The sequence below is a fragment of the Canis lupus genome, chromosome 10 (assembly GCF_048164855.1).
Source record: "Canis lupus baileyi chromosome 10, mCanLup2.hap1, whole genome shotgun sequence".
Taxonomy (NCBI): Eukaryota; Metazoa; Chordata; class Mammalia; order Carnivora; family Canidae; genus Canis; species Canis lupus.
This window is the reverse complement of record NC_132847.1, coordinates 56,381,259-56,405,855: the sequence shown is the minus strand read 5'-3', so window position 1 is coordinate 56,405,855 and position 24,597 is coordinate 56,381,259. Positions and strand designations below refer to the sequence as shown.

Sequence of the window (24,597 nt, the reverse complement as noted above, 5' to 3'; positions counted from 1 at the left end):
ATGGCTCGCCGCCCCCCGCTCGGCCCGCTGCTGCTCCTGCTGCTGCCGCCGCTGGCCCGGGGCCTGGGGCTCCGCGCGGCCGGCCGGCTCCCCGCGTGCGGCCCGTGCCGGCCGGAGCGCTGCCCCGCGCCCGCCAGCTGCCCGGCGCCCGGGATCGCGGCGCGCGACGAGTGCGGCTGCTGCGCGCGCTGCCTGGGCGCCGAGGGCGCGCGCTGCGGAGGGCGGGCGGGCGCGCGCTGCGGCCCCGGCCTGGTGTGCGCCAGCCGCGCCGCGGGGGCGGCGCCCGAGGGCACCGGGCTCTGCGTGTGCGCGCAGCGCGGCGCCGTCTGCGGCTCCGACGGCCGCTCCTACCCCAGCATCTGCGCGCTGCGCCTGCGCGCCCGGCACGCGCCCCGCCCGCACCCCGGCCACCTGCACAAGGCGCGCGACGGCCCCTGCGAATTCGGTGAGTCCTGCGTCCGTACCGCGGTGCCGGGGCAGGGGGAGAAATAGGGACCCCAGCCCCCCCGCCCCCCCCCCCGGAATGTGGAACAGAGGAGCCCTGCACGCACCGTGATCGGTAGAGCCTCGGTTTTCCCTTCAGAAGCAGTGTTTCTTACCTGGCCAGGTGCTCCAGGAGACTTGGGACAGGAATCCACATCCTGCCCCCTTCCTTGCCAGGCCCATGGAGACACAAGCCCCTGCGCTGGGCAGAATTTTGGTGAGCCTGCTGTCCCTTTTGGTACTTGCCTACCGGAAGGCCTGCAGTTAGCGCAGCCTGCCTTGGATGCCTCCAGCTGACTGGGAGTGGGGGGAGGAGGTGTCCTACTGGGTGGAAGTTCCCAGAACTGGCACTGGGCCCATCTGCGCAGGGTGGGGTTGATGAATGAAGAGGGAGGGAAGGTGAAGATGCTGGAGGAGGAGGCACTCCAGACAGGGGACTTGGGAATCACTGGGCCAGAACCCCAGGGTTGGGACCCTGGTAGGAGGACCTGAGGGATCTCCCACCCAGGACAGTTAAGACCTTTGAGGACCTAAGCTCTGAAAAGATGATGGTGCCATCAGGGCCAGATCTGGATTTCGCAGGTCCAAGGCTCATATGATTTGAAGGGTAAAGGAATGGAAATGTATTCATTGCTGGGTACCTAGAAACTTAAGGTTTATTAACATCCCAGTAAAGTCATCTATGGGTGCCGTTGTTGCCCAACTCTATATGGAATTTTTAAAACTCAAACAAAAATAGATCGAAAAACATCAGTATAGGGATGCCCAGTGAAGCACCCTGATGGCCCATTAGGTTTTGGAGAACTGCCCCCATCTACACTGCCTGGAGGGGGCAGTGGAGAGTTGGTGAGTGAGCTGGTAGCCAGGAAGTTCCAAGGAGTCTGGTTGGGGGTTCTGGCCTGGGCCTCCAGACCCAAGTCTAGACCTAAATGCCTAAATCAGTGTAATGACTTTAGCTCCAACAGGAAAGCCTTGGGGGTGGGGGTCCAACTTTTCCAGGCCCTGGGTAATTTTTAGTATTATTTCCCACCCCCTAAGCATTCCAGGTACGTGCACACAAGTACAGGAGACCCAGAGGGTTGCTGGGGATGGGGCGGGAAGGTTCCTATCTCTGAAACACAAAAACAATGTGCTGCCCATTGAGGGGGCTGCAGCAGCCCCGGAGCACAGGAGAGTCACCGTTGGCTATTCCTGGCCGGGGCTTCCAGGAAAAAGAAGGGAGGAAAGAGCTGGCAGGTGCTTCCCGAGTTGCTGCTGGTTTCCCTGAGCGACCTTGGGCTGGTCCCTGACCCTCTCTGGGCCCCGACAGCCCGGTGGAGCCACTGTTGAGGTCCCTTCCACTTTGAACCTTTGTCTCTGCCCCGTGGCATTTAAACAGTCCTGCCTCCTTCCTTCTTCTAGCTCCCATCACTCCTTTTTACAATCTGCTTTCCTTAGCAGTTAATTCACAGGCAGTTCTCTTTGTCTCCAGACAGGCCACACTTTCACTCCACATGCTGGAGACACAAGAAATGCTGACCAAGTCCCCAGAATCTAGCGGGTGCTGATGGTCTCAGATTATTTCTCCCTGGAGTGATATTCTGTTCCTAAGACAGAGCCACCCTGAAGACACATAGACCAAATCTGCTATTGTGCAGAGGAGACTAAGACCTGGGGTGGGGGTGGGGGCGCAGGGGACACAGCCAGGATGACCAGTAAAGCCTGACGGGCATCCGGGACCCCGACACCCTGTGTAGTGCTCTTTCGGGACAGGACTTGATAGTGTTAAGTCAGGCAGGTGGTGGTTGCCATGGTTACCAGAGTGCGGCCAGATGGCAGATGGAAACCCCATACCCCTAATTCACTGAAAATTACCAAATGACAAGTAAATGTGACAGCCCCTCCACTCTGATCTATGGGCTCTGAGGCCCACCCCGGGCACAGGCCCCGAGAGTAAAGATGTTCAAGGGACTAAAAGGAAGGAAAGTCAGAAACTGCTTTTAATGATCTCGTTAGTGACAGGCATCAGGCCTCCCCAGAATTTAGCTCTCCTTCCCCACCAGCAACGATGTCATCTGCCACAGACTCAGGCACTCTTGTTCCATCTCTTTTCGTCCCGAAATGTGCTTGTGGCCCCTGCCTTCGCGTCCTGGTGAAGCATGAAGGTGTGGATAGGGACCTCTTTCCCAGCCAGTGAAGGGGGCATCTCCTTGTGTGCCTCCCTAAAGCCATCCTTTATTCAGACGACACAGCAGGGGTACTTTTTAACAATGCCCCTAGGGACCCGGGTGGAAGGGAAACAGGCTGAGTCATAGTGGCAGCTGTTCTGCTTCAATATTGTTAATAAAAATCACCCCTCCTCGGCGCTCACCTATCGTTCTACAAGCGAGCACCATGAGACCCCCGTAAATATTTATCAGGTTCCGAAAGGTGCGGGAAGGGTTCTTACACATGCCTCTGTGGGGCATCTGGAAACCATTTGCAGGCTTAAATTCTGACCTTTTCCTTTTTCAGTTTCTCTGAAACTCCCCCTGAACACCTAACAATAAGAGCGATCCTTTGATTAACACATTTAAGGAAGACTCACCCTGTTGCTTAGATGAGGAATTCTTGACTGTTGAAAATCGCTCTTGCATCTCTTCTTACGCAGTTTTCAGAACACCAGTCCCTGGGCCAGATCTTACTCCTCTTTTCTTTTTTTAAGGATTTTATTTATTTATTCATGAGAGATACACAGAGAGAGAGAGAGAGGCAGAGACACAGGCAGAGGGAGAAGCAGGCTCCATGCAGGGAGCCCGATGCGGGACTCGATCCCAGGACCCCGGGATCACGACCTGAACCGAAGGCGGATGCTCAACCACTGAGCCACCCAGGTGCCCTCACTCCTCTTTAATAGAAAGGAGAACGGAGGCACACAGAAGGGAGTTCCATGGAGCTCCTTGGCTAGCTCCTAGCTGAGGTGGGGCCTCAGCCCGGCTTTGCCCGGCTCTCTTCACACGGAGCCAGGCACGTCTAGCCTACTGGCCTCCTGATCAGGATGGGGCTGCAAACTGGCTACCCTTGAATCTTGAGAGTTTCTGGGTCTGGATCCACCTTCTGCTTTTCCCTCAAGGCTTGTTGCTGGCTCCTCTCTTCAGGGATAGCTTCACGAGGGGAAAATATCTGAGAGGAACCTTGAAGGACTTTTAGAAAATTCTTGGGGGGAGAGGGGGCTGGGGAGGTCCTTAGGTGGGTGCAAACCTTGGCTGCTGGGCAGGTACAGGGGAGGGGGTGTGCCTGGGGCTGGGGGTGAGGCCCAGAGAGGTTTGGGGCAGGGGCATTGCCGGCCTTGAGCACCAGGCTGAGGGATGAAGCTTCGTTCTGTACTGAGTTAGTGGTTTTGTTCCGAGCTGTAAAGAGGCTTGGTGTCGTTGCTGCTGTCATTACTTTAAAAGGCTGTGTCGTTCCCTGCGTGCTCCCTGGCCATTTGCTGACACGGGGAGGGGACTGGGATCCTGCGGGCAGCAGGTTGCTAGCCAGTTCTGAATGTTAAATCAGATAGGATCAGGGTCCTGGGCCCCTGAAGCTTCACTGAGCTCTTGAGATCCTGAATCTTAGAAAATCCACCTCCGTTGACATTCCAGCTCCACTTAGAAATCGCAGCCTGAGCGAGACGCGTGTTACCAGGTAACCGGGAGAGGCTGCAAGCGCCACTTTGTGAGAGGGACAAAGACGGGGGCCTCGTGCTCAACTGCCTTTCATGCCGAGGGAGGGGGTGTGCGGCACGGGCTGCGGGGAGCCGGATTAAGCTGTTTCTCCTTCCACATCCTAACATGACTATTAGCATAAATTATCAGGGCTGTTCAATGCGTTGATGATTAAACTCTTTGGTTGTGCACTTCTTTGTACAAGCAGATGGGGTCCTGGAGGACGACTTTTGATATTCTTTCTTTCCTCGGCACCATTGACTTGAAAGGAACCTCAGAGGCTTTTGGGAAGATCTTTCATTCTAGCCATCAAGGACAGATCTAGTTGACCGTGTGGGGGGACAGATCACCACACACTAGAAAAATACTGTCGACCCCTCTCACTCGTATAGACCCACATGGTTAGTAATTCAGTCACATCCATCCTCTCCCTTTACCCCAGAGCAGACTCGAGTAGCAGTGACTGTCTTCATTTGCAGACAAGGAGGAAATGGTTGATGACTTGCCCAAGCTGCCATGGTTGGCACCGGGACCCTGGGGCATTTGAGTTTCCCTCTATGCATGCCCAGCGCTACCTCTGTGGGTGCACATGTGGGTGACTATTCTATTACCTGATGGGTGGATCTGTGCCATCCCAGCTTTCCTAGAGCTGTTGCTGGCATGGACAGAAGGAAGCAAGTATTTAGCCAGAAAGAGCTAGAGAGACAAAGCTGGCACATTCACAGACTGGGCCCACCGGGCACCATCCTTCCTCCTGAAATCCACATCACTTTCGTCAAACGCAGGTAGAAAGGAAAGCGCCGGCTCTTCCAGGAGTGTGGCAGCCCTGGCAATCGCGAGGTGAGAGGCTGTGCCCCAGGCTGGCCAGAAAGAAGGCTGTGGGCGTGGGGTCTGGAACCTCTGGGCAGGGCCCACCTAGAGGCCTGCTCTCCCGGAGGCCAGGAGGCTGTCTGGAGCAGGCTAGACGCTTCTGAGGAAGAGATTCCCCATGGGGCAGCACAGCCTGCCACGTCCAGTTGCCTTTTATGGTTTGCAAGGGTTCTTGGAGCTCTTCCTCCCAATAGCCTAGGGGGAGGGAAGGAGAGGAGAGAGGAAGGAGAGTAGACACCACAGAAGAAATTGAGACCACATCACAGCATTGCAGGTGTAGCAGAGGCAGGATTTGAACCTGGGTCTATCCTGCCTGTAGGAGTCATGATGTTAGGAGCACCCCAGCACCACACTCGAATGAGCCCTTGGCGACAGCAGGATTGGGAATGTCCTGCTAGTGTAAAAGACATATCACCCATTTAATAGTGTCTTCACAAGAGCTATTCTCTGGGGGTGATTTGGAGGGATTTCCCCCCTTCCACCACCACCACCACCATGCAGAAGAGAGTAAACAGAGCAGGCCTGGGACTTATCCTTACCTTAGAAAGGCCTCTGGTCAGGTTGACCATGGCTGGTGTCCGGGAACTTGGATTTCAGGAAGGTTCCTGCCATTTTCACACTGATGCCTAAACCGTACAAACAACCCGCTTTATGCTGCACGCCTGCTCTTCTTCTGGGGCCCTGGAATTTTGGTCAAGCAGAGGGTGCCCAGGTGACCTGCCCCCAACAAAATTCCCGGGCATGGAGTCTCTAGGGAGCCTCCCTGGCAGATGGCATTTCACACGTGCTGTCACCATTCACTTTTGGGGGATTAGTTGTGTCCTGTATGATCCACCAGGAGAGGCTCTGGGAAGCTCATGCCGGGTTTTCCCTCTTGACCCTATGAGCTCCTTTTCCCTTTGCTCTTTGCTTTGTCTCCTTTCGCTGTAACAAATCATAGCCGTGTGTAAAACTGCTGAGGCCTGTAAGTCGTCCTAGCAAATCACTGAACCTGGGGATTGTCTTAGGGATCCTCAATGCATCCCTAAGGAGCTCTTTCATATTCTGGAATGGAGTCCATACAGACCACATATGTTTCACTTTAAAACTCAGTGGACAGTTGATGGGATCAGGGTGCCTGGGTTTGAGTCCCTGTTCCTCCAGGCCCTTCACCTTGCTGAGCCTTGGTTTATCTCATCTGTAGAATGGGGATAGAAGCACCTGCTTAGAAGAGTAGGTTTAAGGATGAAAGGAGTAGTGTAGAGGGAAGTGTCATCCAAGTAGAGGACAAGACTCTGTGGGGCAAAGCTCAGAACCAGAGCCCTGGGCTCAAAGTCTCACCCAACCATTTAAGCCTGGGTAGCCCTAGCTAGCTCCACAGCTGATGAAATTTCTGCAAAGATGGAATGAGTTAATCCCTGGGAGCAGACTAGAGTGCCTAGCACACAGCAAGCTCTCTGAGTTAGATGGTGGCATTATTACCATTATTACTATGATGATGGTGGTGGCTGATTATGAGAAGCTATGATGGATAAAAATATTTTAAATTAAAAATCAGATAGGTTAATATTAAAACCAGATTCCGTGACAAAGAGCAACATGAGGGAATTTTTTGCAGTAACTGGACTCTTCTAAATCTTGGTTGTGGTGGTGGTTACACTACCATAGGCATTTGTCAAAACTCGAGAGTTGCACTTCACAAGGATTAAATGTGCTGTATGTAAATTTTAAAATAAATAAAAATGTGAACCTTACTTTATCATCAAAAGCCGGGGACTCCTTTGTCAAGGAAGTGATATTTTCTGCCACAAGATCAGTAGCAAAGACACTGTTTCCACGACAGTCTTCAAAAGAGGGAGAGGGAAAATTTGAGGCAAGAGAACGTTGAAATGTGATTTACTGGTTTATTCGTTTAGGCATGAGAGAGATTGATGAAATCTCATTTAAAATTTATGACTTTACATGAATGAAAGTAAAACATGTTGATTGAGTGTCCCTTTGGAATCCATTGAGGGCTTTGGAATAAGATACGGTTCTGATTGTTCCCCCAGCGAGCTATTTGAGGAGTGTTGGGCTCCAGGGGAGGGGATGTTGGTGGGAGGGTGCGGATAAATTAGACTCTCTTTGTCATGTTGCAGATGGGGCCCCTGCTGGAGAGGAGGGGTGTTGTGGTTCTTTGTGGCAGTTTGCAGGTGGCTGAGATGCTTCTGACAATGTTAGAAGCCTAGGACCTTGGTTCAACAAGGGCACTTTGGCTGCACTCAGCGTTGTGGGTAGAGCCATGGTGCTTGGAAAGCAATCAAATGGGCACAACTGAGGAAGCGGGCTGATGAGGCTGAGGGAGGAGAAAGCAGTGGGGGAGGGGGTAGGGATGTTAGTGTCTGTATTCCACAGAGGCCCATGGGGCACCCAGGAAGCTATAGGGCTCCAGTGAAGCAGCCCTACGATCAACATGTGGGATTTACAAGCAGGTGAGTTTTAGCTCCAGGTGAAGACAAACTTTCTTACCAGCAGGGCTCTCCTAGGATGATGGAAAGGCCTGGCTCTATAGGTAGTGAGCTCTCTGTCACTGGAGGCATGCAAGTGGATGCTAAACTGAACACATCATAGATGGTTAGGCACAGGATCTTGGGGGAGTTGGGGCCCTCCGGTTTGAAACTCTGGTTCTAAGACAATTTTCCGGAGGTTTTTTTTTTTTTTTTTTTGGTATCAGCTTGACAAGTCTGTGTGCAGGGGCCAGACCAGTCTTATTTCTGTGCCCTTTCACTTCTGGCCCTCCCCCTCCTCCTGCGGCCTTCTTCCCTCCCCTGGCTCTCCTTTTTTATTGCAGCTGCACCCAGACAGGCGAGGGCCCCGTCCCTCTCCAGGAGAACACATGAGTCACAAGGCAAAGCCCCGGGAGCATAAACCCTGCAGTTTGTTTGCTCCTTCTTTGCCATGTGTTTCTTCATCCAGTCCTCTGTTTACCAGACCTGCTCCTGATGCCCACTTATATGTCCTGGTAACTTAAACCACTACTCTCACACTCATCCCAGGGTAAGATCAGCTCAACAGCCCTAGCAGGGAGCATTGTCCTCACTGGGCCTCTGCACTGCATCTTGTCCGAGACGCTGCTGGGCCGGATGCAGGGGTGAGTCCTGCTGCTGTCAAGGCCAGGTGAGGCCAGGGGAAGCACCTGGACTGCCTGCCGGCTGTCATCCAGCAGGTCAGAGGGGTGCAGACACCCTGGTCCTGGACTCAGACACACACCCTCCAGGTCCTGCGGGATGGGGAGCTGTCCCCTATGGACTTGGCGGGTCATGCATGCCAAGCAAAGGGGAGGCAGGCAGTGCGGGCAGGTCCGTCGAGGGCCTGGGTGCAGGGCCTGGAAGCTGAGGTGGCCGGACTTGATTCTTTTAGCGCCATTGCGAGCAGAGCACGTGGAGGGCACTGAGAGGAGGGCAGTGTGGAGTGCCAGCTAAGTACTTCCGACTCGGATACCCCATGGCCTCGGGCCCAGCCAGCCAGCACTCCCCCCGCCTTTCCTGTAATGTTCTGGCAGCCTAGAGTGGCACTGCCTGGGTAGGGTGGTCCCGGGAGGTCGCCCCTCTCGGGGTGTCCTCAGACCCTGTGCAGGGGCTTCGGTGCCTGAGCTCTGCCCCAGGAGGCCAGGAGGCTGTGGGGAGGGGAGGCCCGTGGAGTCTGGAGTCTGTGATATGCAAACGAGCGTCTGGAAGGGCCCGCAGGGGGTCTCAGCTCGGGAGTGCAGCTGTTCCCTCGGCCTAGTCTTTGAACCGCCCTCCACGTGCAAGGAGAGAAGCCCATCTGTTAGAAGGCTTGGCGTCGGTGAGGTGACAGCAGCCCCTCCGTGAGCAGATGGCAGCCGGGTCCCGGAAGGGGCCCTGGGCACGGGGGTGGCGAGCCCCAAGCTCTGGTGGCGGATTTGGGAAGTCGCCTTTCCTCTCCAGATCCCTGTGTTGCTGTTGGTAGAACAAAGGCGATGGGCGAGGAAGCACGGAGGCGGCCCTCCAGGTCTGAGGGAACCGGGATTCGCCTGCGAGCGAGCTCTTGGTGGCAGCTCCTTGCTGCCGCTCCCCTTGCGTGGGGCTGCGGGCAGGGTAAAGGTCGTGACCCCTTGTCATCCCTTGTCTTCTTCCTCCAGCTCCTGTGGTCATCATTCCACCCCGGAGTGTTCACAACGTCACCGGGGCACAGGTGTACCTGTCCTGTGAGGTGAGGGCTGTGCCCACCCCTGTCATCACGTGGAGGAAGGTATTTATGTCCAAGAATTCTGTGTGTGTGTGTGTGTGTGTGTGTGCATGTGTGTGTGTGTGTGTATGAGAGAGAGAGAGAGAGAGATCTGTGTACTGGTATGTCTGAATCTGTGGAATGGATGGTTTAAAAAAAGATACCGTACATGTCACTCTTCTACCTCCAAGTGTATATGCCTCAGAACTTTTACCCCGGAGCTCTCCCCAGAGAGGGGGAGTAGCCAGCTTTTCCTTGTGCCATTTGCTCCCTCGGCCCCTCAGCTATCCAGAAAGTTCGCCTTTTATCTAGCCTAGATGCACTGGAATGAAGTTAGAGCCTACTTCACGGGATCTGGGTTTTAGAAAGACTCTCCAAATCCTATTCCAAAACTAGATCTTCCTGCAGATCAATTTTTGAGAGACTGGCGTGGGTCATAGCATAGCTTGTGCACCCAGCTCAACAGCCCCGGAAGGGTCACGAAACTCGGAACCACTTCTGTGGGGTAACGGTGGTGTCGGCGTCGTTACTGTCCAGCAGGGGGCGCTGTCTGCACAGGCACTTAGGTTTATAAAGCCACTGACGTATTTTTACTAGGAATAAGAGGTCAAACATTATATGTTCTCATTCATTTGGGGAATATAAATAATAGTGAAAGGGAAAATAAGGGAAGGGAGAAGAAATGTGTGGGAAATATCAGAAAGGGAGACAGAACGTAAAGACTGCTAACTCTGGGAAATGAACTAGGGGTGGTAGAAGGGGAGGAGGGCGGGGGGTGGGAGTGAATGGGTGACGGGCACTGGGTGTTATTCTGTATGTTAGTAAATTGAACACCAATAAAAAAAAAGAAAAAAGAAAAAAAAAAAAAAAAAAAGAAGAGAAGAGATTTAAAAACTAAGAACCAATTATGGACCAGGCACTCTGCGAGGTGATTTTACTTATGATGTTGGATTTAGTGGTCACATTAAAACATTGCTCTTTTATAGAGAGCAATGAAGGGATCCCTGGGTGGCTCAGCGGTTTAGCACCTGCCTTTGGCCCAGGGCATGATCCTGAAGTCCCAGGATCAAGTCCCACATCGGGCTCCCTGCATGGAGCCTGCTTCTCCCTCTGCCTGTGTCTCTGCCTCTCTCTCTCTCTCTCTCTCTGTGTCTCTCATGAATAAATAAATAAAATCTTAAAAAAAAAAAAAAAAAAAAAAAAAAAAAGAGGTGCTAGGATATGGCCTTTGAGTCAGACAGTAAGGATGCTTTTTCTAAACCACCCGTGGTTTTTCTGTCCTCTGCAGGTCACACAGTCTCCTGAGGGTACCCGGGTGCTGGAGGACCTGCCTGGGGACCATGTCAATATAGCTGTGCAGGTGCGAGGGGGCCCTTCTGACCACGAGGCCACAGCCTGGATTTTGGTGAGTATCTCATTTGTTTAGGATTACTGGCTATTATTGACTGGCCCTTATAAAGTACTGCTTATATTTCTATAGCACATTACACATTTCAAAGCTGTTTTTTTTTAAAGATTTTTATTCATTTATTCATGAGAGATACAGAAACATAGGCAGAGGGATAGCAGGGAGCCGGTTGTGGAACCCGATCCCAGGACCCCAGGATCATGACCTGAGCCAAAGGCAGATCGTCAACCGCTGAGCCACCCAGGCGTCCCCTCAGAGCTGTTCTTATTTTCTCGTTGGAACTTGCGATAACTGTGAGGGAAGTTTAACCCCTGAGAACATAAGTGACCTTCAGTGGTATTCAGAATTATGGCCCCGGAAAGCTGTCCACGTCCCAGTCCCCAGAATCTGAGGATCTGTTATATGCAAGAGGGGCTTAAGGTTGCAGATGGAATTAAGGGTGTTCATAACCCAACTTTAATAAGGGAGTTATCCTGGATGATCTGGGTGGGCCCAGTATAATCACAAGAGCCCTTTAAATGCTGAAGAGGGGGATGCCTGGGCAGCTCAGTGGTTGAACGTCTGCCTTTGGCTTAGAGCGTGATCCCAGAATGCTGGGATCGAGTCCCACATCAGGCTCCCAGCATGGAGGCTGCTTCTCCCTCTGCCTATGTCTCTGCCTCTGTGTGTCTCTCATGAATAAATAAATAAAATTGTAAAAAATAATAATAATAAAAATAAATGCTGAAGAGGGAGGCAGGAGGGAAGGAGCCAGAGTGATGCCAGCATAGGGGAGATGTGAGCCACCATCTCCTGCTTCAGAGATGGAAGAGGAGAGCCATAAGCCAAGGAATGCCGGCAACCTCTAGGATGGGAAAGGCAAGAAATGGATTTTCCCCTAGAACTCCTTGGAAGAAGGCAGCTCTGGTGATACCTTCTATCCTCAAGAACTAAATATAGGAGCGCCTGGCTGGCTCAATTGGTGGAGTGTGTGACTCTCCATCTCTTGGGGTTGCGAGCTCAAGCCTCACATTGAGCAAAGAGATTGCTTAAAAATAAAATCTTGAGGGGCGCCTGGGTTGTTCAGAGGGTTGAGCATCTGCCTTTGGCTCAGGTCACGATCCCAAGGTCCTGCTTAGCGGGGAATCTGCCTCTCCCTCTCCCCTCCCCACCGCTTATGTGTGCTCTCTCTAATAAATGAATAAAATCTTTTAAAAAAAACAAATAAAATCTGTAATAAGATTTTTTTAAAAAAACAACTAAATATAATAAATTTGTGTTGTTTTAAGCCATGAAGTATGTGGTGATTAGTTACAGCAGCCACAGGAGGCTAATAACACTCGCCCAAGACCATGTGGCTGATAAAGAGGGAAGTCAGCACACTGGTGCCCCACGCCCACCCCCGCCGGGCTCTCCTGTGCCACTTGCAAGCAGTTTCGCTAAGTCACAGGAACACACTGTATTTGAAAGAGTGAGGGAGTGACGGGACAGGGATGCGTGTAGGGCTAGTCACTCTACCCTTGAGCTTCAGGTTCACAATTGTACGAGGAGGGCTTTGGACTACACACGATCCAGGGGCCCTGTGACCCAGTAGTCTGTGACTTACCTGCCAGTCTCCTGCAATATCAGGATGATGATGCCCCCCCTTCCCCCACGATAGGCGTGAGTTCAAAACGAAGTGCTGTGCGTAACACCTGCCCAGTCTGCAGAGTGACCCGTGGTGGACAGAGGTGTTTCTACCAAGAGAAAGCAAGAGAGTAGAGAGCCGGTGTGGGCCTGCTCTTCCGGGGCTCGAGGACAGGCTGCTCCCGGACAGTGTCCACCTCATTTCACTCCCATCTCTGCAAGGTTTGGTGACTCCTCCACCCGGCCCAGACACTTAGACTGCCATCGGGTCCATGGCTTTTTCAAATCAAGCACATTCCTGTTTATCACATGAAAGGGTAGAGGAAAATGTTATCCCTCGTGTTATTTTGTAAGGCTGTCTCCACTGAAAGCACTTACGAGTCATTCTTTGGTCAGTAGAGTTTTCTTTTAACTTGCAATATTTTCCTTGTGATGTATACCTATCACCTTCAATAAAAGGGCCGGGTAGCCCACAGTTAATGGTGGGAATGCAAAGGAACCATTAAAATGAGAGCCCCAAGAGAGAAGGTACAGAGAATAAAATTTAACTCTTTAGGGTTAGGGTTAGGGTTACCCAAGCCAAGAAGAGGAATAACGAGCTCTAGCTGATTTTGAAAAATCAGTGTTCAGACATATCATTAGGAACTAAATAAGCCATATGTAACTACAGAAACTTCCCTGTTTTGTTTCTAGATCAACCCACTGAGAAAGGAAGACGAGGGTGTGTACCTGTGCCATTCAGCCAACGCGGCTGGGGAGGCCCAGTCCCAGGGCACGGTGACAGTTATAGATCTGAGTAAATACAACGCGCCCCGCCTCCCAGCTCCAGACGACCGCATGTGATGGAGTAATGTACGTGGTCTAAGTCATTTCTGGTATTTATACACCTGTGTCACAAGAGATCGAGGTGGCATACAGCAACGAGGCACCTGGGTGGCTCAGGGGTTGAGCATCCGCCTTCAGCTCAGAGCGTGACCCCTGAGTCCTGGGATCAAGTTCCGCATCGGGCTCCTGCAGGGAGCCTGCTTCTCCCTCTATCTGTGTCTCTGCCTCTCTCTGTGTGTCTCTCATGAATACGCTTTTTAAAAATAATAAACTCTTCTATAAAATAAGATGTCTAATAACAAAGAGGAAAAAATACATAAATCAAGGAAACCAGAGGAATACCAAACGGAAGTAGGAACATATTGCAATTAGCAGATAGACTCTAGTTCAACACATGTACCACTCTGGGCTTCTCACACAGTGTGCAAACTCAAGAGCTGTGAACTCTGTGGGTGTCCATAGGTGGGGAAGACCAGGGTTGGGTTTTTTTTTTCCTGTTTCTGAAGCAGAAGAGAATATTTCCTTCAAGTCCTGCACAGAGAGCAGTGTGACGATGTGCCCACAGCAGAGACAGTCTGAGCGTCATTTGTCTGTCCCCAGGTTCTTGCTGGCGGGCAGCTCTGCTGTCTCCAGGCTGTACCTGCTGTCCTCAAAACCGTACGTGCTCAGTAGCGCGTCCGGGAGAATCTGCATCTCCCCTGGCCCCAGGGCTCTCAGTCCTTATTGCCCCCCCGGGTGAGAGCTGGGGTTGCATCTGTCTGTCCCCTGCCGACAGGTGGGCCATGAACCTAGGAAATCAGCCCCTTAATTAGCCGGCTTTTGCTGCATAACAACCCCAGAGCCCGCTGGTGCACAGCCACCAACGTGTATGTCTTGCTCACGTTCCTTGTCATGGCTGCCACTCGGCTGGCTGTGGCTCTGCGCCATGTGTCTTGTCATCCTGGCACCCAGCGGGAGGAGCAGCCCCAGCGTGGACTATGTCCATTCTTGTGGCGGAGGGAGTGTGCGAGACACTGAGCCAGGTACACAATCTCTTTTTTTTTTTTTTTTTAAAGATTTTATTTTATTTATTCATGAGAGACACACACACAGAGAGAGAGAGAGAGAGGCAGAGATACAGGCAGAGGGAGAAGCAGGCTCCATGCAGGGAGCCCGATGTGGGACTCGATCCCGGGTCTCCAGGATCACACCCTGGGCTGAAGGTAGCACTAAACCCCTGAGCCACCTGGGCTGCCCCAGGTACACAATCTCATTTAAAGATTCTGCTCAGGGCAGCCTGGGTGGCTCAGCGGTTTAGCACCGCCTCCAACCCAGGGCGCGATCCTGGAGACCCGGGATCGAGTCCCACGTCGGGCTCCCTGCAAGGAGCCTGCTTCTCCCTCTGCCTGTGTCTCTGCCTCTCTCTCTCTCTCTCTCTCTCTCTGTCTCTGTCTCTCATGAATAAATATAAAATTAAAAAATAAATAAATAGAGATTCTGCTCGGATGTGGCATATGTCACGTCTGCTTACGTCCAGCCACGCCCAGCATCGGTGGGGTAGAGGACCCTGCTCCTGTCAACAGGAGCCCCGGGGCCAGGCACGCAGGACTTTGCTGTGCTTGTCATCCATATTCTTTCATATTTAGCCACTGTCGGGTTGTACCTTCTGTGCACAGGCAGTACATCGGGTCTGCAGGGTTGCACAGAAAAGCAAAACAGTGAATGTCACTAAGATACAAGAAGTGCAGTGTTAAGGAAGCGAGGGGCGTGCACGAGTTTGAGGCGAGAGAATCGGCTTAGAACCAGGTAGAACAAAATCACAAGGGGATCCCTGGGTGGGTCAGTGGTTTAACGCCTGCCTTCGGCCCAGGGTATAATCCTGGAGACCCACGATCGAGTCCCGCATCGGGCTCCCTGCATGGAGCCTGCTTCTCCCTCTGCCCATGTCTCTGCCTCTCTCTCTCTCTCTCTGTCTCTCATAAATAAGTAAAATCTTTAAAAAAAAAAAAAGAACCCGGGAGAGCAGGGGTGAGTGGCATCAAGGAAGTGGTGGTGGATGAAGTAGTTAGAGCTGCTGGAAACGGGAGGGAAATAGAAGGTGGGAAATCGTCAAGTAGGAATTCAGGCAGGAGATGGATCTTTGTTTTCTATGGATGCCTGTTGTTATATGTTATTATGTCGCATGTCAGGACTCGTATGCATATATATGTGTGTACATCTGTGTGTGTGCCTCTCTATATATTTCATGTTTTAAATATATATACAATTTTTAATGTATATATTTTTCAAAAACACACACACACCATGGTACCAGGCTATGAATGTAGTCTATTACAGATGAGTTTTCAAAAGGGAGCTACAAAGCACCATGAAACTTTAAGACCATCGCCACGCAGTTCTTCATTTTCCCCTGCAACATGCAGTACTGGCCAGCTCTTGCTTACATACCTCCAGTAATCTGGAGCTCACTACCACTGACATCCATCTTTGGATTTTCCAGTAGTTGAAAGTTCTTCCTTGTGTTCAGCTGGATCCTGCCTCCCTGCAATGTCCACCCAGTGGTCCACGTGCACTTTTGCATGCCCCCAGTGCCCCTCTGGTCCTCACCAGCACTACCCCTTGCCAGGATGATTTAGAGTTCAGGATCATTTCCCCCACTTCCATTTACCACGTAGTTGATTATGACAAAGCAGCTTCTTTCATCTCATGCTTTTCTCTCTTTCCTTCCAGGGTCTTAGAAACATTGATGACAGGATATTGGAAAAGTCGTCATGGATCGTTTTCTTTGTGAAGATTTGGAGAAACCTGTGTTTGTAGATGACCCCTTTTATATGTTTTTACAAACTAGATGCCAACTAGATTCGTATGCAGATGTAGTTTTTAGCAGGACAGGCATTGGGAAACCAGACTGCATGTGGCTTTTTTATACTTTTGAAATGAATTGCTCTGTGAGAATTCTTTTGTAATTAATCCCTCCCAGGGAAGGTCACCTGGTGGTGTATTCGTAATTCTAAAGGGCTGGGACCAGGCCTGTGTCATCCATGAGTCTTTACTTCATTTGTCCGTGACTGATTAGCGTGAGTTGTAGGAGGAGGGGGTAGGGTACTGTCCTCTGCCTTTCTCTGACATGCTGTGTGGCCTGGACAGGCCCTTCCCCTCTCTGGGCCTTTTCTTCTTCACCTGGGAACCTGGTGTTTGGACTAAATGTTCCTGGGTCCCTTCGAGCCGTGTCATTCTAGTGAAATGGTCCTGTGGAAAAATACAAGAGGCAGAGTCTTAGCATTCCTTTTATGTGGCAGTCCCTCAAAAAACAGCTGCAAGGCTGTGGAGCTGGCCTCGGCGCTCCCTTTCCTGCCATTTCCCGCCTTAAAGAGATGGAGCCCTGGGTAGGACACGTTCCCTAACTCGGGAGCCCCTTGGCTGGATGTTTGGGGACCAAGATGTCCCCTTGTCAACAAGCCCAGCACTTTCTAACCAGGTGGCAGTGGCTTCTGGACATCAAATGGAGGAAACAGGGTCAGATGCTTCTTTCTCTGGGATTATAGTGTAACAAAATAATTTTACTTGGAGATGTTTTCACCTTACCTAGGAATAAGGCGGGCTGGCTTGCTTTCTTACTTTTCCTTTATTTTCTTTTCCTTTCTTTTCTTTCTTTTTTTAATGGGAAGAGTATTTAATATGTGGGTGAAAAAATAGATCCCTTAGGTGATCAAAATTTTTTTAAGTCAGGACTGGGATCTCCCTTGTGTCTAGTCCTTCAAGCTCCTGAGCGCTTCTCTGTCTGTGGTCCCTCCATCTCCAGGACGGCAGGCAGGGCCCCCGCCCCCTCTTTGCAGATGGAGGAACCAGGCTCAGAGAGGGAGGTACCGACCTAAGGACTGAAGGCCTCAGAGAAGGACCAGAACTCTGGGCACTTGGCCCTCCTGGGCCCCCTCCCCTGCCATGGTGCTGCTTCTCATAGCTACATAATGGAAGGTTCTGGGGGTTCCAGGGATTCTTAGCACCGTCCCGCTCAGCTTTTATAGCACACTCCCATGCCACTCCCGCTGGGCATTACATTCTGGAATCCTTTTTGGAATTGGAATTAAGTTTTTTGCCTTTGAGCCTGGCCATTCCATCTCTGAAACACTGGGGTGGCATCACCCTGATGTACTACATGGCAGGAGCATGGCCTGGGAATCCAGAAACATGAGGTCCATTTGGGAATTCATCCCTGGCTTGCTGCCCAACTGCAAGCAAGTCCCCTTCACCTTCTGGACCCGGGTTTCCTCATTTCAATAAGAAGGAAATGACACTAGATGGGTGGTTTGCAAACTTTAAAACATCAGAACCCCTTTCTTTGAATAAGATCAGAGCTGAAACAGATTAACTGGAAGCTGTGCATGTCTGTTGGAGGTCGGGGCTGCAGGGGAACCCGCTCACATCCCCCCTACTCTGCACCCCCTCCTCTCTCCCCACCCCACCTTGGGGGTTTCTTATCCAAGGTCTGCAGCTAAGTCTTCTGTGATTTGAATAGTGAGAAGAATTGGTAAGGCACTTAGCGAAACTGTCAGGAGAAGTACGGATGCTTTGGCCCTGGAGAAGGTACTAGAACAATCGCACATCTGCTGATAAATGCATTCAGTGAGATCGCTTGACTCCCCTCCCATTTGCCCAGTCACAGTTGGATAGCTGGGTCTAGATGCCAAGAGCAGGGGGGCAGACGGAACGCTTGGTTGGCAGAGCTAAACATCAAAACCGCAGGAGGCTGGGTGAATGTTGTAATGATGTGCAAAATAATAGTGATCATCTAGCACTCTCTGAAATTTTCACCAAAACCAAAAAGACAGATTAACAGGATGGTTCCAACCTAATGACTTTTCAACTAGGAGAGTCCAGAGACATTCCCCCCTCCGTCCCCAAGGCCGAGAGGACTGTCCTATGGCTGTTGCCCTTCAGAAACATGATGCCCCCAGAGCCTGTGTCTTCTGCTCTGTTTTTATAAATGGTATGATGTCACATGACCCCTGCACCTGAAAATAAATGTTTTTAAGGACAGTCTTGGTGGTCTCTCTGTTCTTAGAATACTACTGTGGGTGGGAGCAGGTCCCTCAGATACGTCTCCAACGCCCCTGACACCCCTTGCCCTTTTCTTGCCCACATCAGCTTTGATCCGAATCCTCCTCTCCCCTCACACCTGGGCTCTGGTCACAGCCCCACCTGGAAGCCTTGCTCACAGTGTTTAACTAGTGCTAATTGCCTCCTGCCGACCTGATCCTTCTAACTCCCTCAGAACTTGTATCTCCCACTGGATACTCATCCTAGTATTTCAGTCACTCAGAGACCTGTGCCCTCTTTCATCTCCCACTTGCACACAGGGTGGTGTTTTCAAGAGGCCAGAAGGATGCAGACACTGGCAATATGAAGATGGGTGGCGGGACGCCTGGGTGGCTCAGTGGTTGAGCGTCTGCCTTTGGCTCAGAGAGTGATACCGGAGTCCTGGGATCGAGTCCCACATCGGGCTCCCGGCATGGAGCCTGCTTCTCCCACTGCCTAGGTCTCTGCCTCTCTCTCTGTCTCTGTGTGTGTTTCTCACGAATAAATAAATAAAATGTTGTTGTTTAAAAAAAAAAAAAAAAACGGTGGGTGGGAACTGGGCCCTCAGATGAGACTCAAGTGGGGAGGGGTGGGATGAGGTTACAGTCCTGCCAGGCAGCACAAAGTGTCTGCTTTGTGATCAGCTCAGAGGGAAGTTAGAGAAGACTTCCTGGAAGAGGAGGCATCTGAGCTGGGGATTGGAGTAGGTATGGGGAACTCTGAGCTAGGGCAAGAGCATGTGAAAGGAGCAGGGGTGGAGAAGTGAAGGGTAGCTTGTGAAGGGGAGTGTTGACCTGCGGTAGATGCCTGGAGCTGTAGTGGCAGGTGGGGGACAGTGGTTTTCAGCCACACCCCTCACTGCCATCCAAGGAGGTTGGACCTGAAGCTGCAGGAGGTGGGCAGCCTGAATCTCAGTCTCCTATTGCTAAATGAGTTATAACTGGGCTTAAGGGAGATCATTCGAAAGACAATGTTCAATCCCAAATGTACCCACTTCCCACCTTATACAAAAAGCCTGATTTTTAGTCAAAATGGATTTTTTTTCCTTCGAATTTTATGGTAAAATTAATTCTATGTCTTTAAAAAACATTGCCCTCCCTTCTCCCCCAGGGATGGATGACACAGGAAAATTTAATAAGAACGAGCAAATCAATCGACAGTGAACAGTCCCCTCTAATGAATTTCCTCGTTCCCAGCCTTTGCCAGGGTCTCCTGAACATTAAATCAGAGAATTTTTATTATGTGATATTTTAATTAATTGAGGGAGGCTAAAGTGGCCTGGCGTCTGGAGCTGAATAATGACTTTGAGACTTGGAGCCTGTCACCCAGGGCAGGACCGGAGAGCGTGGTTACCCAGCCTTGGCAGGGTGGGACTGGCCTCTGTCCTCTGGAGTGTGGACTTTATGAGTCCGGGCTACCTCTGAGTTCAGGCGCGACTGCGTCCAGAGGCTGAGGACAGTGTGCCTGGTGGCAGGGGCACAGGAACACAGAGCAGACATGCTGGGGGTCTGTGGAAGACACAGTCCAGTAGGACCAAAACATCAGACCCAGGGGCGCCAGAGTGGCTCAGTCAATTGAGCGTCTGCCTTCAGCTCAGGTCATGGTCCCAGGGTCTTGGGATTGAGCCCTGTGTCCAGTTCTCCTGAGTGGGGAGCCTGTTTGTCTCCCTCTCTCTGCCTCTCCCCCTGCTTGTGCTCTCTCTCTCTCTCTCAAATAAATAAATATCTTTAAAAAAAAATCAGACCTTTTTCATTATATGCTAACAAAAAAGAGCCATCACAGAACAACACTAAATGAAAGGTGGGCATTATGAGCCCCAAGGGGCCAGAGATGGCAGATTAAAACAGCCAGAGAAAGCATCTGGGGGAGCCAGGCCTTCAGCAGGGCTCTCAGAAATTGGGCTGACTTTAGAGGGCAAAGAAGTAAGGAGGAAGGAAGAGCAGGAGCGAGGCTGGAAGGGAGTGAGCGAATGGTCCATGAAAGGACTAAAGTCTAAAACTATGTATGTGAGGAACACCGTAATCCTCGTGCAGACCCGCCTGACGGCGCGATGTGTCAGGGCGAGCTGCCCGCTGCACGTCGTGGCCCTCTCCACGGTGCCAGCGGGTCCCTGTAACTACAGCTCCCTGCCTCCCCCAGCACCTCAGTTGGGTCAGGTCACTTTGGCCAGCGGACTGAATGGAAGCCAGGGCTTTAAACAGTAAGTGAGGGGCATCTCGGTGGCTCAGTTAAACATCCAACCCTTGATTTGGGCTCAGGCCATGATCTCAGGGTCATGAGATCGAGCCCCAAGACAGGCCCTGCCCTCCATGGGGAGTCCACTTGAGAGTCTCTCTCTCCCTCTTTGCTCTCTCTTCTTTGCTCACACACATTCTCTCTTTCTCAAAAAACTAAAATTTAAAAAAAAAAAGAAGTAGGTGGACCTCTTTCACACTTTCGTCCCCATTACCACCTGACAGGGAGGTCTCTGAGGCCCCACACAAGGGTTTTCACTTGGGTCTGTGGACCCCTAGGGATTCTATAGATGGTTTCATGGGGTCTATGAGCCCCTTGAAAGTGTGCAAAATTTTGTGTGGATGCGCATAGGTGCAGTTTTTTCTAGTAGCTTTCATTAGCTTCCCAAAGGAATATAGGACATAAAAATGGTTAAGAACCATTGTTGACGGGAGCCACCAGCTGCAAGGAACCTGTGCTTCTGAATCTCCATGTGGAAGACAAGTGCCAATTAACTAGGCACCTGCACTAGATTAGTGTAAGAAATTAACCAATTGGCCATGATTAATCATTAACCCTGATTGACCATTGGTTAATTGCTTAACCAAGATTAAGCAAGAAATAAACAGTTGTTGCTTTGACCCCCTCGACTTGGGGGCTTGTTTGTTGTGGCACTCGTGTCACACTGGGACACGTGGGAAGAGTACATGGCTGGGGGCCAGGAGACCTGTATCCAGGCCACACTCAGGCACCGCAGAGCCCTGTGGTCTAGCACTGGTTACTCGGTCCACCCCTCTGCTTAAGTGAGTGGGAAGACCAGAGGCTCTCCGAGGCCCTCATAATGTGCCTTCTTGCTTTCCTTCCAAGGTCTTCCAACTCTGGGATCAATGTACAGACCTTTGGGGCTTAGGGGCATTTAGTGGTGCTCTCAACCTACAGTGGTCTGGCTTCTGTCCCTACCCTTCCACACGAACTGCCCTTTCCAAGTCTCCAGGGACCCAGGGCTTCAGCCAGGGGACGCTTCCCAGTCCTCTTACCTGACTTCTCGGAACCACTTGACTCTGCCTATGGCTCCCTCCTTTTGCAAACTCCTGCCATCCTAGGCTTCTTGACTTCGCTCTCTCAGGTCTTCCTTCTTGGCTTCTCAGCTGCTTCTCCTTGGCATCCTTTATGGAGTTCTCATTCTCCATGCACTCTCATCAGAATGGAGCTATGTTGTCATCCCTGCAATTTGCTGTCAACAAGGCAGCTCCAGTGATCCTTTTAAAATGTGTCAGATCATGTCACTGCTCTGTTCACAACCCTCCGGTGGCTCCTTCATCATTCAGAGTAAAGGCCCCAATTGGCACAGTGACCTTCAAAGCTCCATGTGCCCCTACCCCAGACCCTCTACCTCTCTACCTCCATCTCTAGCCCTTTCTTACTCCACTCTGGCTCCTTGGCTTTGTGTTCCCAGAATCCCCAGAGGTGCTCCAGTCTCAGGCCCTTTGCACCTGCCACTTCCATACCTCTTCAGTTCTTTGTCATCTCTTCAGTAAAACCATCTCTGAGCACTTTATTGAAAACTACAGCTCCTGCCCCACCCATGTTCCATATTCTCCTTCCCAGTAGGACTTTTCTCCACAAGAACCTTATCCACCCGATGGACTAAATGTTTCACTTATCTTACTTGTGGTCAGCGTGCCCCATCAGGGAGAGTGCACAGGACTCATGTTTTGTTCCCTGCCGTGTCCCAGCACCTGGAATAGCTCACCTCTGGGGTGGAGGATCTACTGCCCATCCTCACACCAGGCTCAGGTCAGCATCACTTTGGCATTGGCCGTAGCAACCAGCTCCAGGTCGACCCCTCAACCCATCCTCCCACTGAAGCATAACCAGCTTTAAAAACCAAAATACAATCCTATCACTTTCCTTGGGAAGCCCTCCTGGCTTCCCATTACTGGACAGCCCGAGACTTCCTTGCAGGGCCTCTAGCCCCTTTACAATGCAGCATCTGCCTCCTCCCAGGTTTCTGCTTTCCTCACACCATTCCTACACCCCCCCACACACACACACACTTCCTCTCTCTCTGCTTGCTTACCTCCTTCTCCTCCAGCAGATCCCACGTCCCTCCCTCTGGGCCTGTCCCTTGGGCCGAGCCAGGTGCAGGAGAGAGTCAGGAGCCCTGAGCTGGAACCCTGGCTCCACTCACTGGCTGAACACCTCTGGGCCTCCACATTTACTTAGCAAGTGGAATGCCAATAACAAGTACCTTGAAGGTAGTTAGAAGCACTACATGAGATCATAGATATTGGAGGTGCCTTATAAATATAGTGTGGGCTTCGCATTATTCCTTTCTTTCTGTGATCTCATGGTCTCTGTGCTTCTACTTATCACAGACTTTTCTCCTCTTCTAAGAATGGCCTCCCTGCCAGGCTGTGAGCTCCTGCAGGGCAGGGACTGTTTCATTCAATTCTCTTTTTCTCTTTTCCCACAATCTGCCCAGAACCGGCACCTGAGCCTTTTTTTTTTTTTTTAAATCAATGACTAACCTGAGCAAATTGACTAACAGAGTGGCCACCAGAGGTCAACCTCACACCCAGAATAGAACCAACCCAAACTAGATTTCTTAAAAGGCCCAGGATCTGGGATCTGGGATCTGATCTAGAGAAGCCCTGGTGGATCCAGCAGAGAAGTAGGGTGTTTGCACTTGTTCAGCAGCTGCTGAACTGCTCTGGGCTCCTGAGGCTTCCTGAGGTGTGATTAGATGCTCTGTCAGTTTGGCCCCCTTTCTGGGCCCTAGTGTATGCACAGAAGAACCTGAGTCCAAACGAGCCTCGTGCTAAACCCCTCAGCTTCCACTTCCTCATCTAAAAAGAGGGTCACCCCACGGCCTCCTTTATGGGATTGTGAGGCTTCGGTGGCACGTAAAGACGACTGGCAGAGATCGTGCTGGACAGAGTAAGCACTTGGTGTAAGCTTGTGGAATAGGTGCTGGCCCAGAGTCGCATTTATGACCAGGTGCAATCGTGTACTTAATGAAACCTGGTTCAACCTCCTGCTCACACCTCCTGCAGTGACAGCAACGAAGAAGGACAGAGGGGCCTTGGGGCTCAGCTGACTAGGAATCTGACCTGACTGGTCAAGCTCAGAATTTCAGAGATGAAGTGAAGGACCTAGAAGGAACCCCCACACACTGGGACACCCTCTAACAGTTCCTCTTGGTTTGGAAGTACCAAGAAGCAGATGACGATGTTGCTTGTTAGTGGTGGGAAACCCCTGTTTCCTTCTTCCTCCCATCTTCCCAGGCTGTTGCTCACTACGCAAATGTGCCAACAGCCTCCAGAGAAAAAGATAAAAGGTGCGCTTTGGGGGACAGTCAGGGTCACCCCAGGCTTAGACAAATGGTGCAGAAAGGAGGCCCTAGGAAGGGGAGACTAGGGACCTGAACAGACCCTGAGTTCACAGGAAGCAGGGTCGGGCCCACTCCTAAAGACACAGAACAAAGTCATCCCGATGCCTCAGTGAGATAACTGGACATTAAAGAGATGACCAGGGCTGCGCATTCCCATGACTGGGTCTACTCGAGGGAACCAAGAAGTATAATGAGCAACGTGGTCTAGAAAGATGGAAGACAAGGAGAGAGAGGATCGACATTGTTGTGGACCGTGGTCTGGCTGGCTTGGATTCACTCCCTTCCGATAGGGAATGAAGTTGGAAGACTAACAACAAATACACTCAACTCTGAAGTTTAAAATTCTGGAAACCAGGGCTCCTGGGTGCCTCAGTCAGTTGACCATCCAACTCTTGATTTTGGCTCAGGTCGTGATCTCAGGGTCCTGGGATCAACAGGTGTCAGGCTCTGTGCTCCAGAGGGAGACTACTTCTCTCTCTCCCTCTGCCCACCTCCCCCCCTCCCTCACATGCACAAGTACTCATGCATGCTCTCTCTCTCTCTCTCTCTCTCTCAAATCTTTAAAAAATAAAAATAAATAAAATTCTGGAAACCCCTAGCATGTCAGAATGGCTGTGATGCAGGGCTCTGCTTGAGGGGTAGTGTGCTTGGGTAGGGGCTGGGGGAGAGTGTGCAACCCTAAAATGGGGACCCAAATGGACTTGTTCTAGGCAGGAACCAGGAACCAGGAACCAGTGGGCCTTCAGACTGCACTTTGTCACCCAGCCAAGGGAAAACGAAAATGCAACTAGAAATATTGGGGAGGGAACTTTTGCACCTGGCTGGGGGTTGACTACATGACTACTTGTGTCCCTTCTATTACCTCAACTCTA

General features: G+C 51.3%; 1 protein-coding gene and 1 long non-coding RNA gene across 2 annotated transcripts; one reads left to right on the top strand and one right to left on the bottom strand.

The window, feature by feature from the left end:
• Positions 1-18,078, top strand: IGFBPL1 (insulin like growth factor binding protein like 1). The gene is made up of 5 exons (XM_072842025.1): positions 1-445; positions 9,139-9,248; positions 10,513-10,629; positions 12,931-13,089; positions 15,772-18,078. Exons 1-4 carry the CDS (start codon positions 1-3, stop codon positions 13,078-13,080), a joined length of 822 nt encoding a protein of 273 aa, XP_072698126.1. The 3' UTR covers positions 13,081-13,089; positions 15,772-18,078.
• Positions 15,350-22,783, bottom strand: LOC140641716 (uncharacterized). The gene is made up of 3 exons (XR_012038312.1): positions 22,412-22,783; positions 21,369-21,591; positions 15,350-16,290 (listed from the first exon to the last, which is right to left on the bottom strand). It is a non-coding gene; the product is annotated as an uncharacterized lncRNA (long non-coding RNA).
• Between the last annotated feature and the right edge of the window lie 1,814 nt (positions 22,784-24,597).

Excerpts from the sequence above, each read along its gene's own strand:
- IGFBPL1 (XM_072842025.1), top strand. The coding sequence starts at position 1 with ATGGCTCGCCGCCCCCCGCTCGGCCCGCTGCTGCTCCTGCTGCTGCCG. Across the intron at positions 9,249-10,512 it reads CTGTCATCACGTGGAGGAAG|GTCACACAGTCTCCTGAGGG; the intron begins GTATTTATGTCC and ends TGTCCTCTGCAG. Across the intron at positions 10,630-12,930 it reads AGGCCACAGCCTGGATTTTG|ATCAACCCACTGAGAAAGGA; the intron begins GTGAGTATCTCA and ends TTTTGTTTCTAG.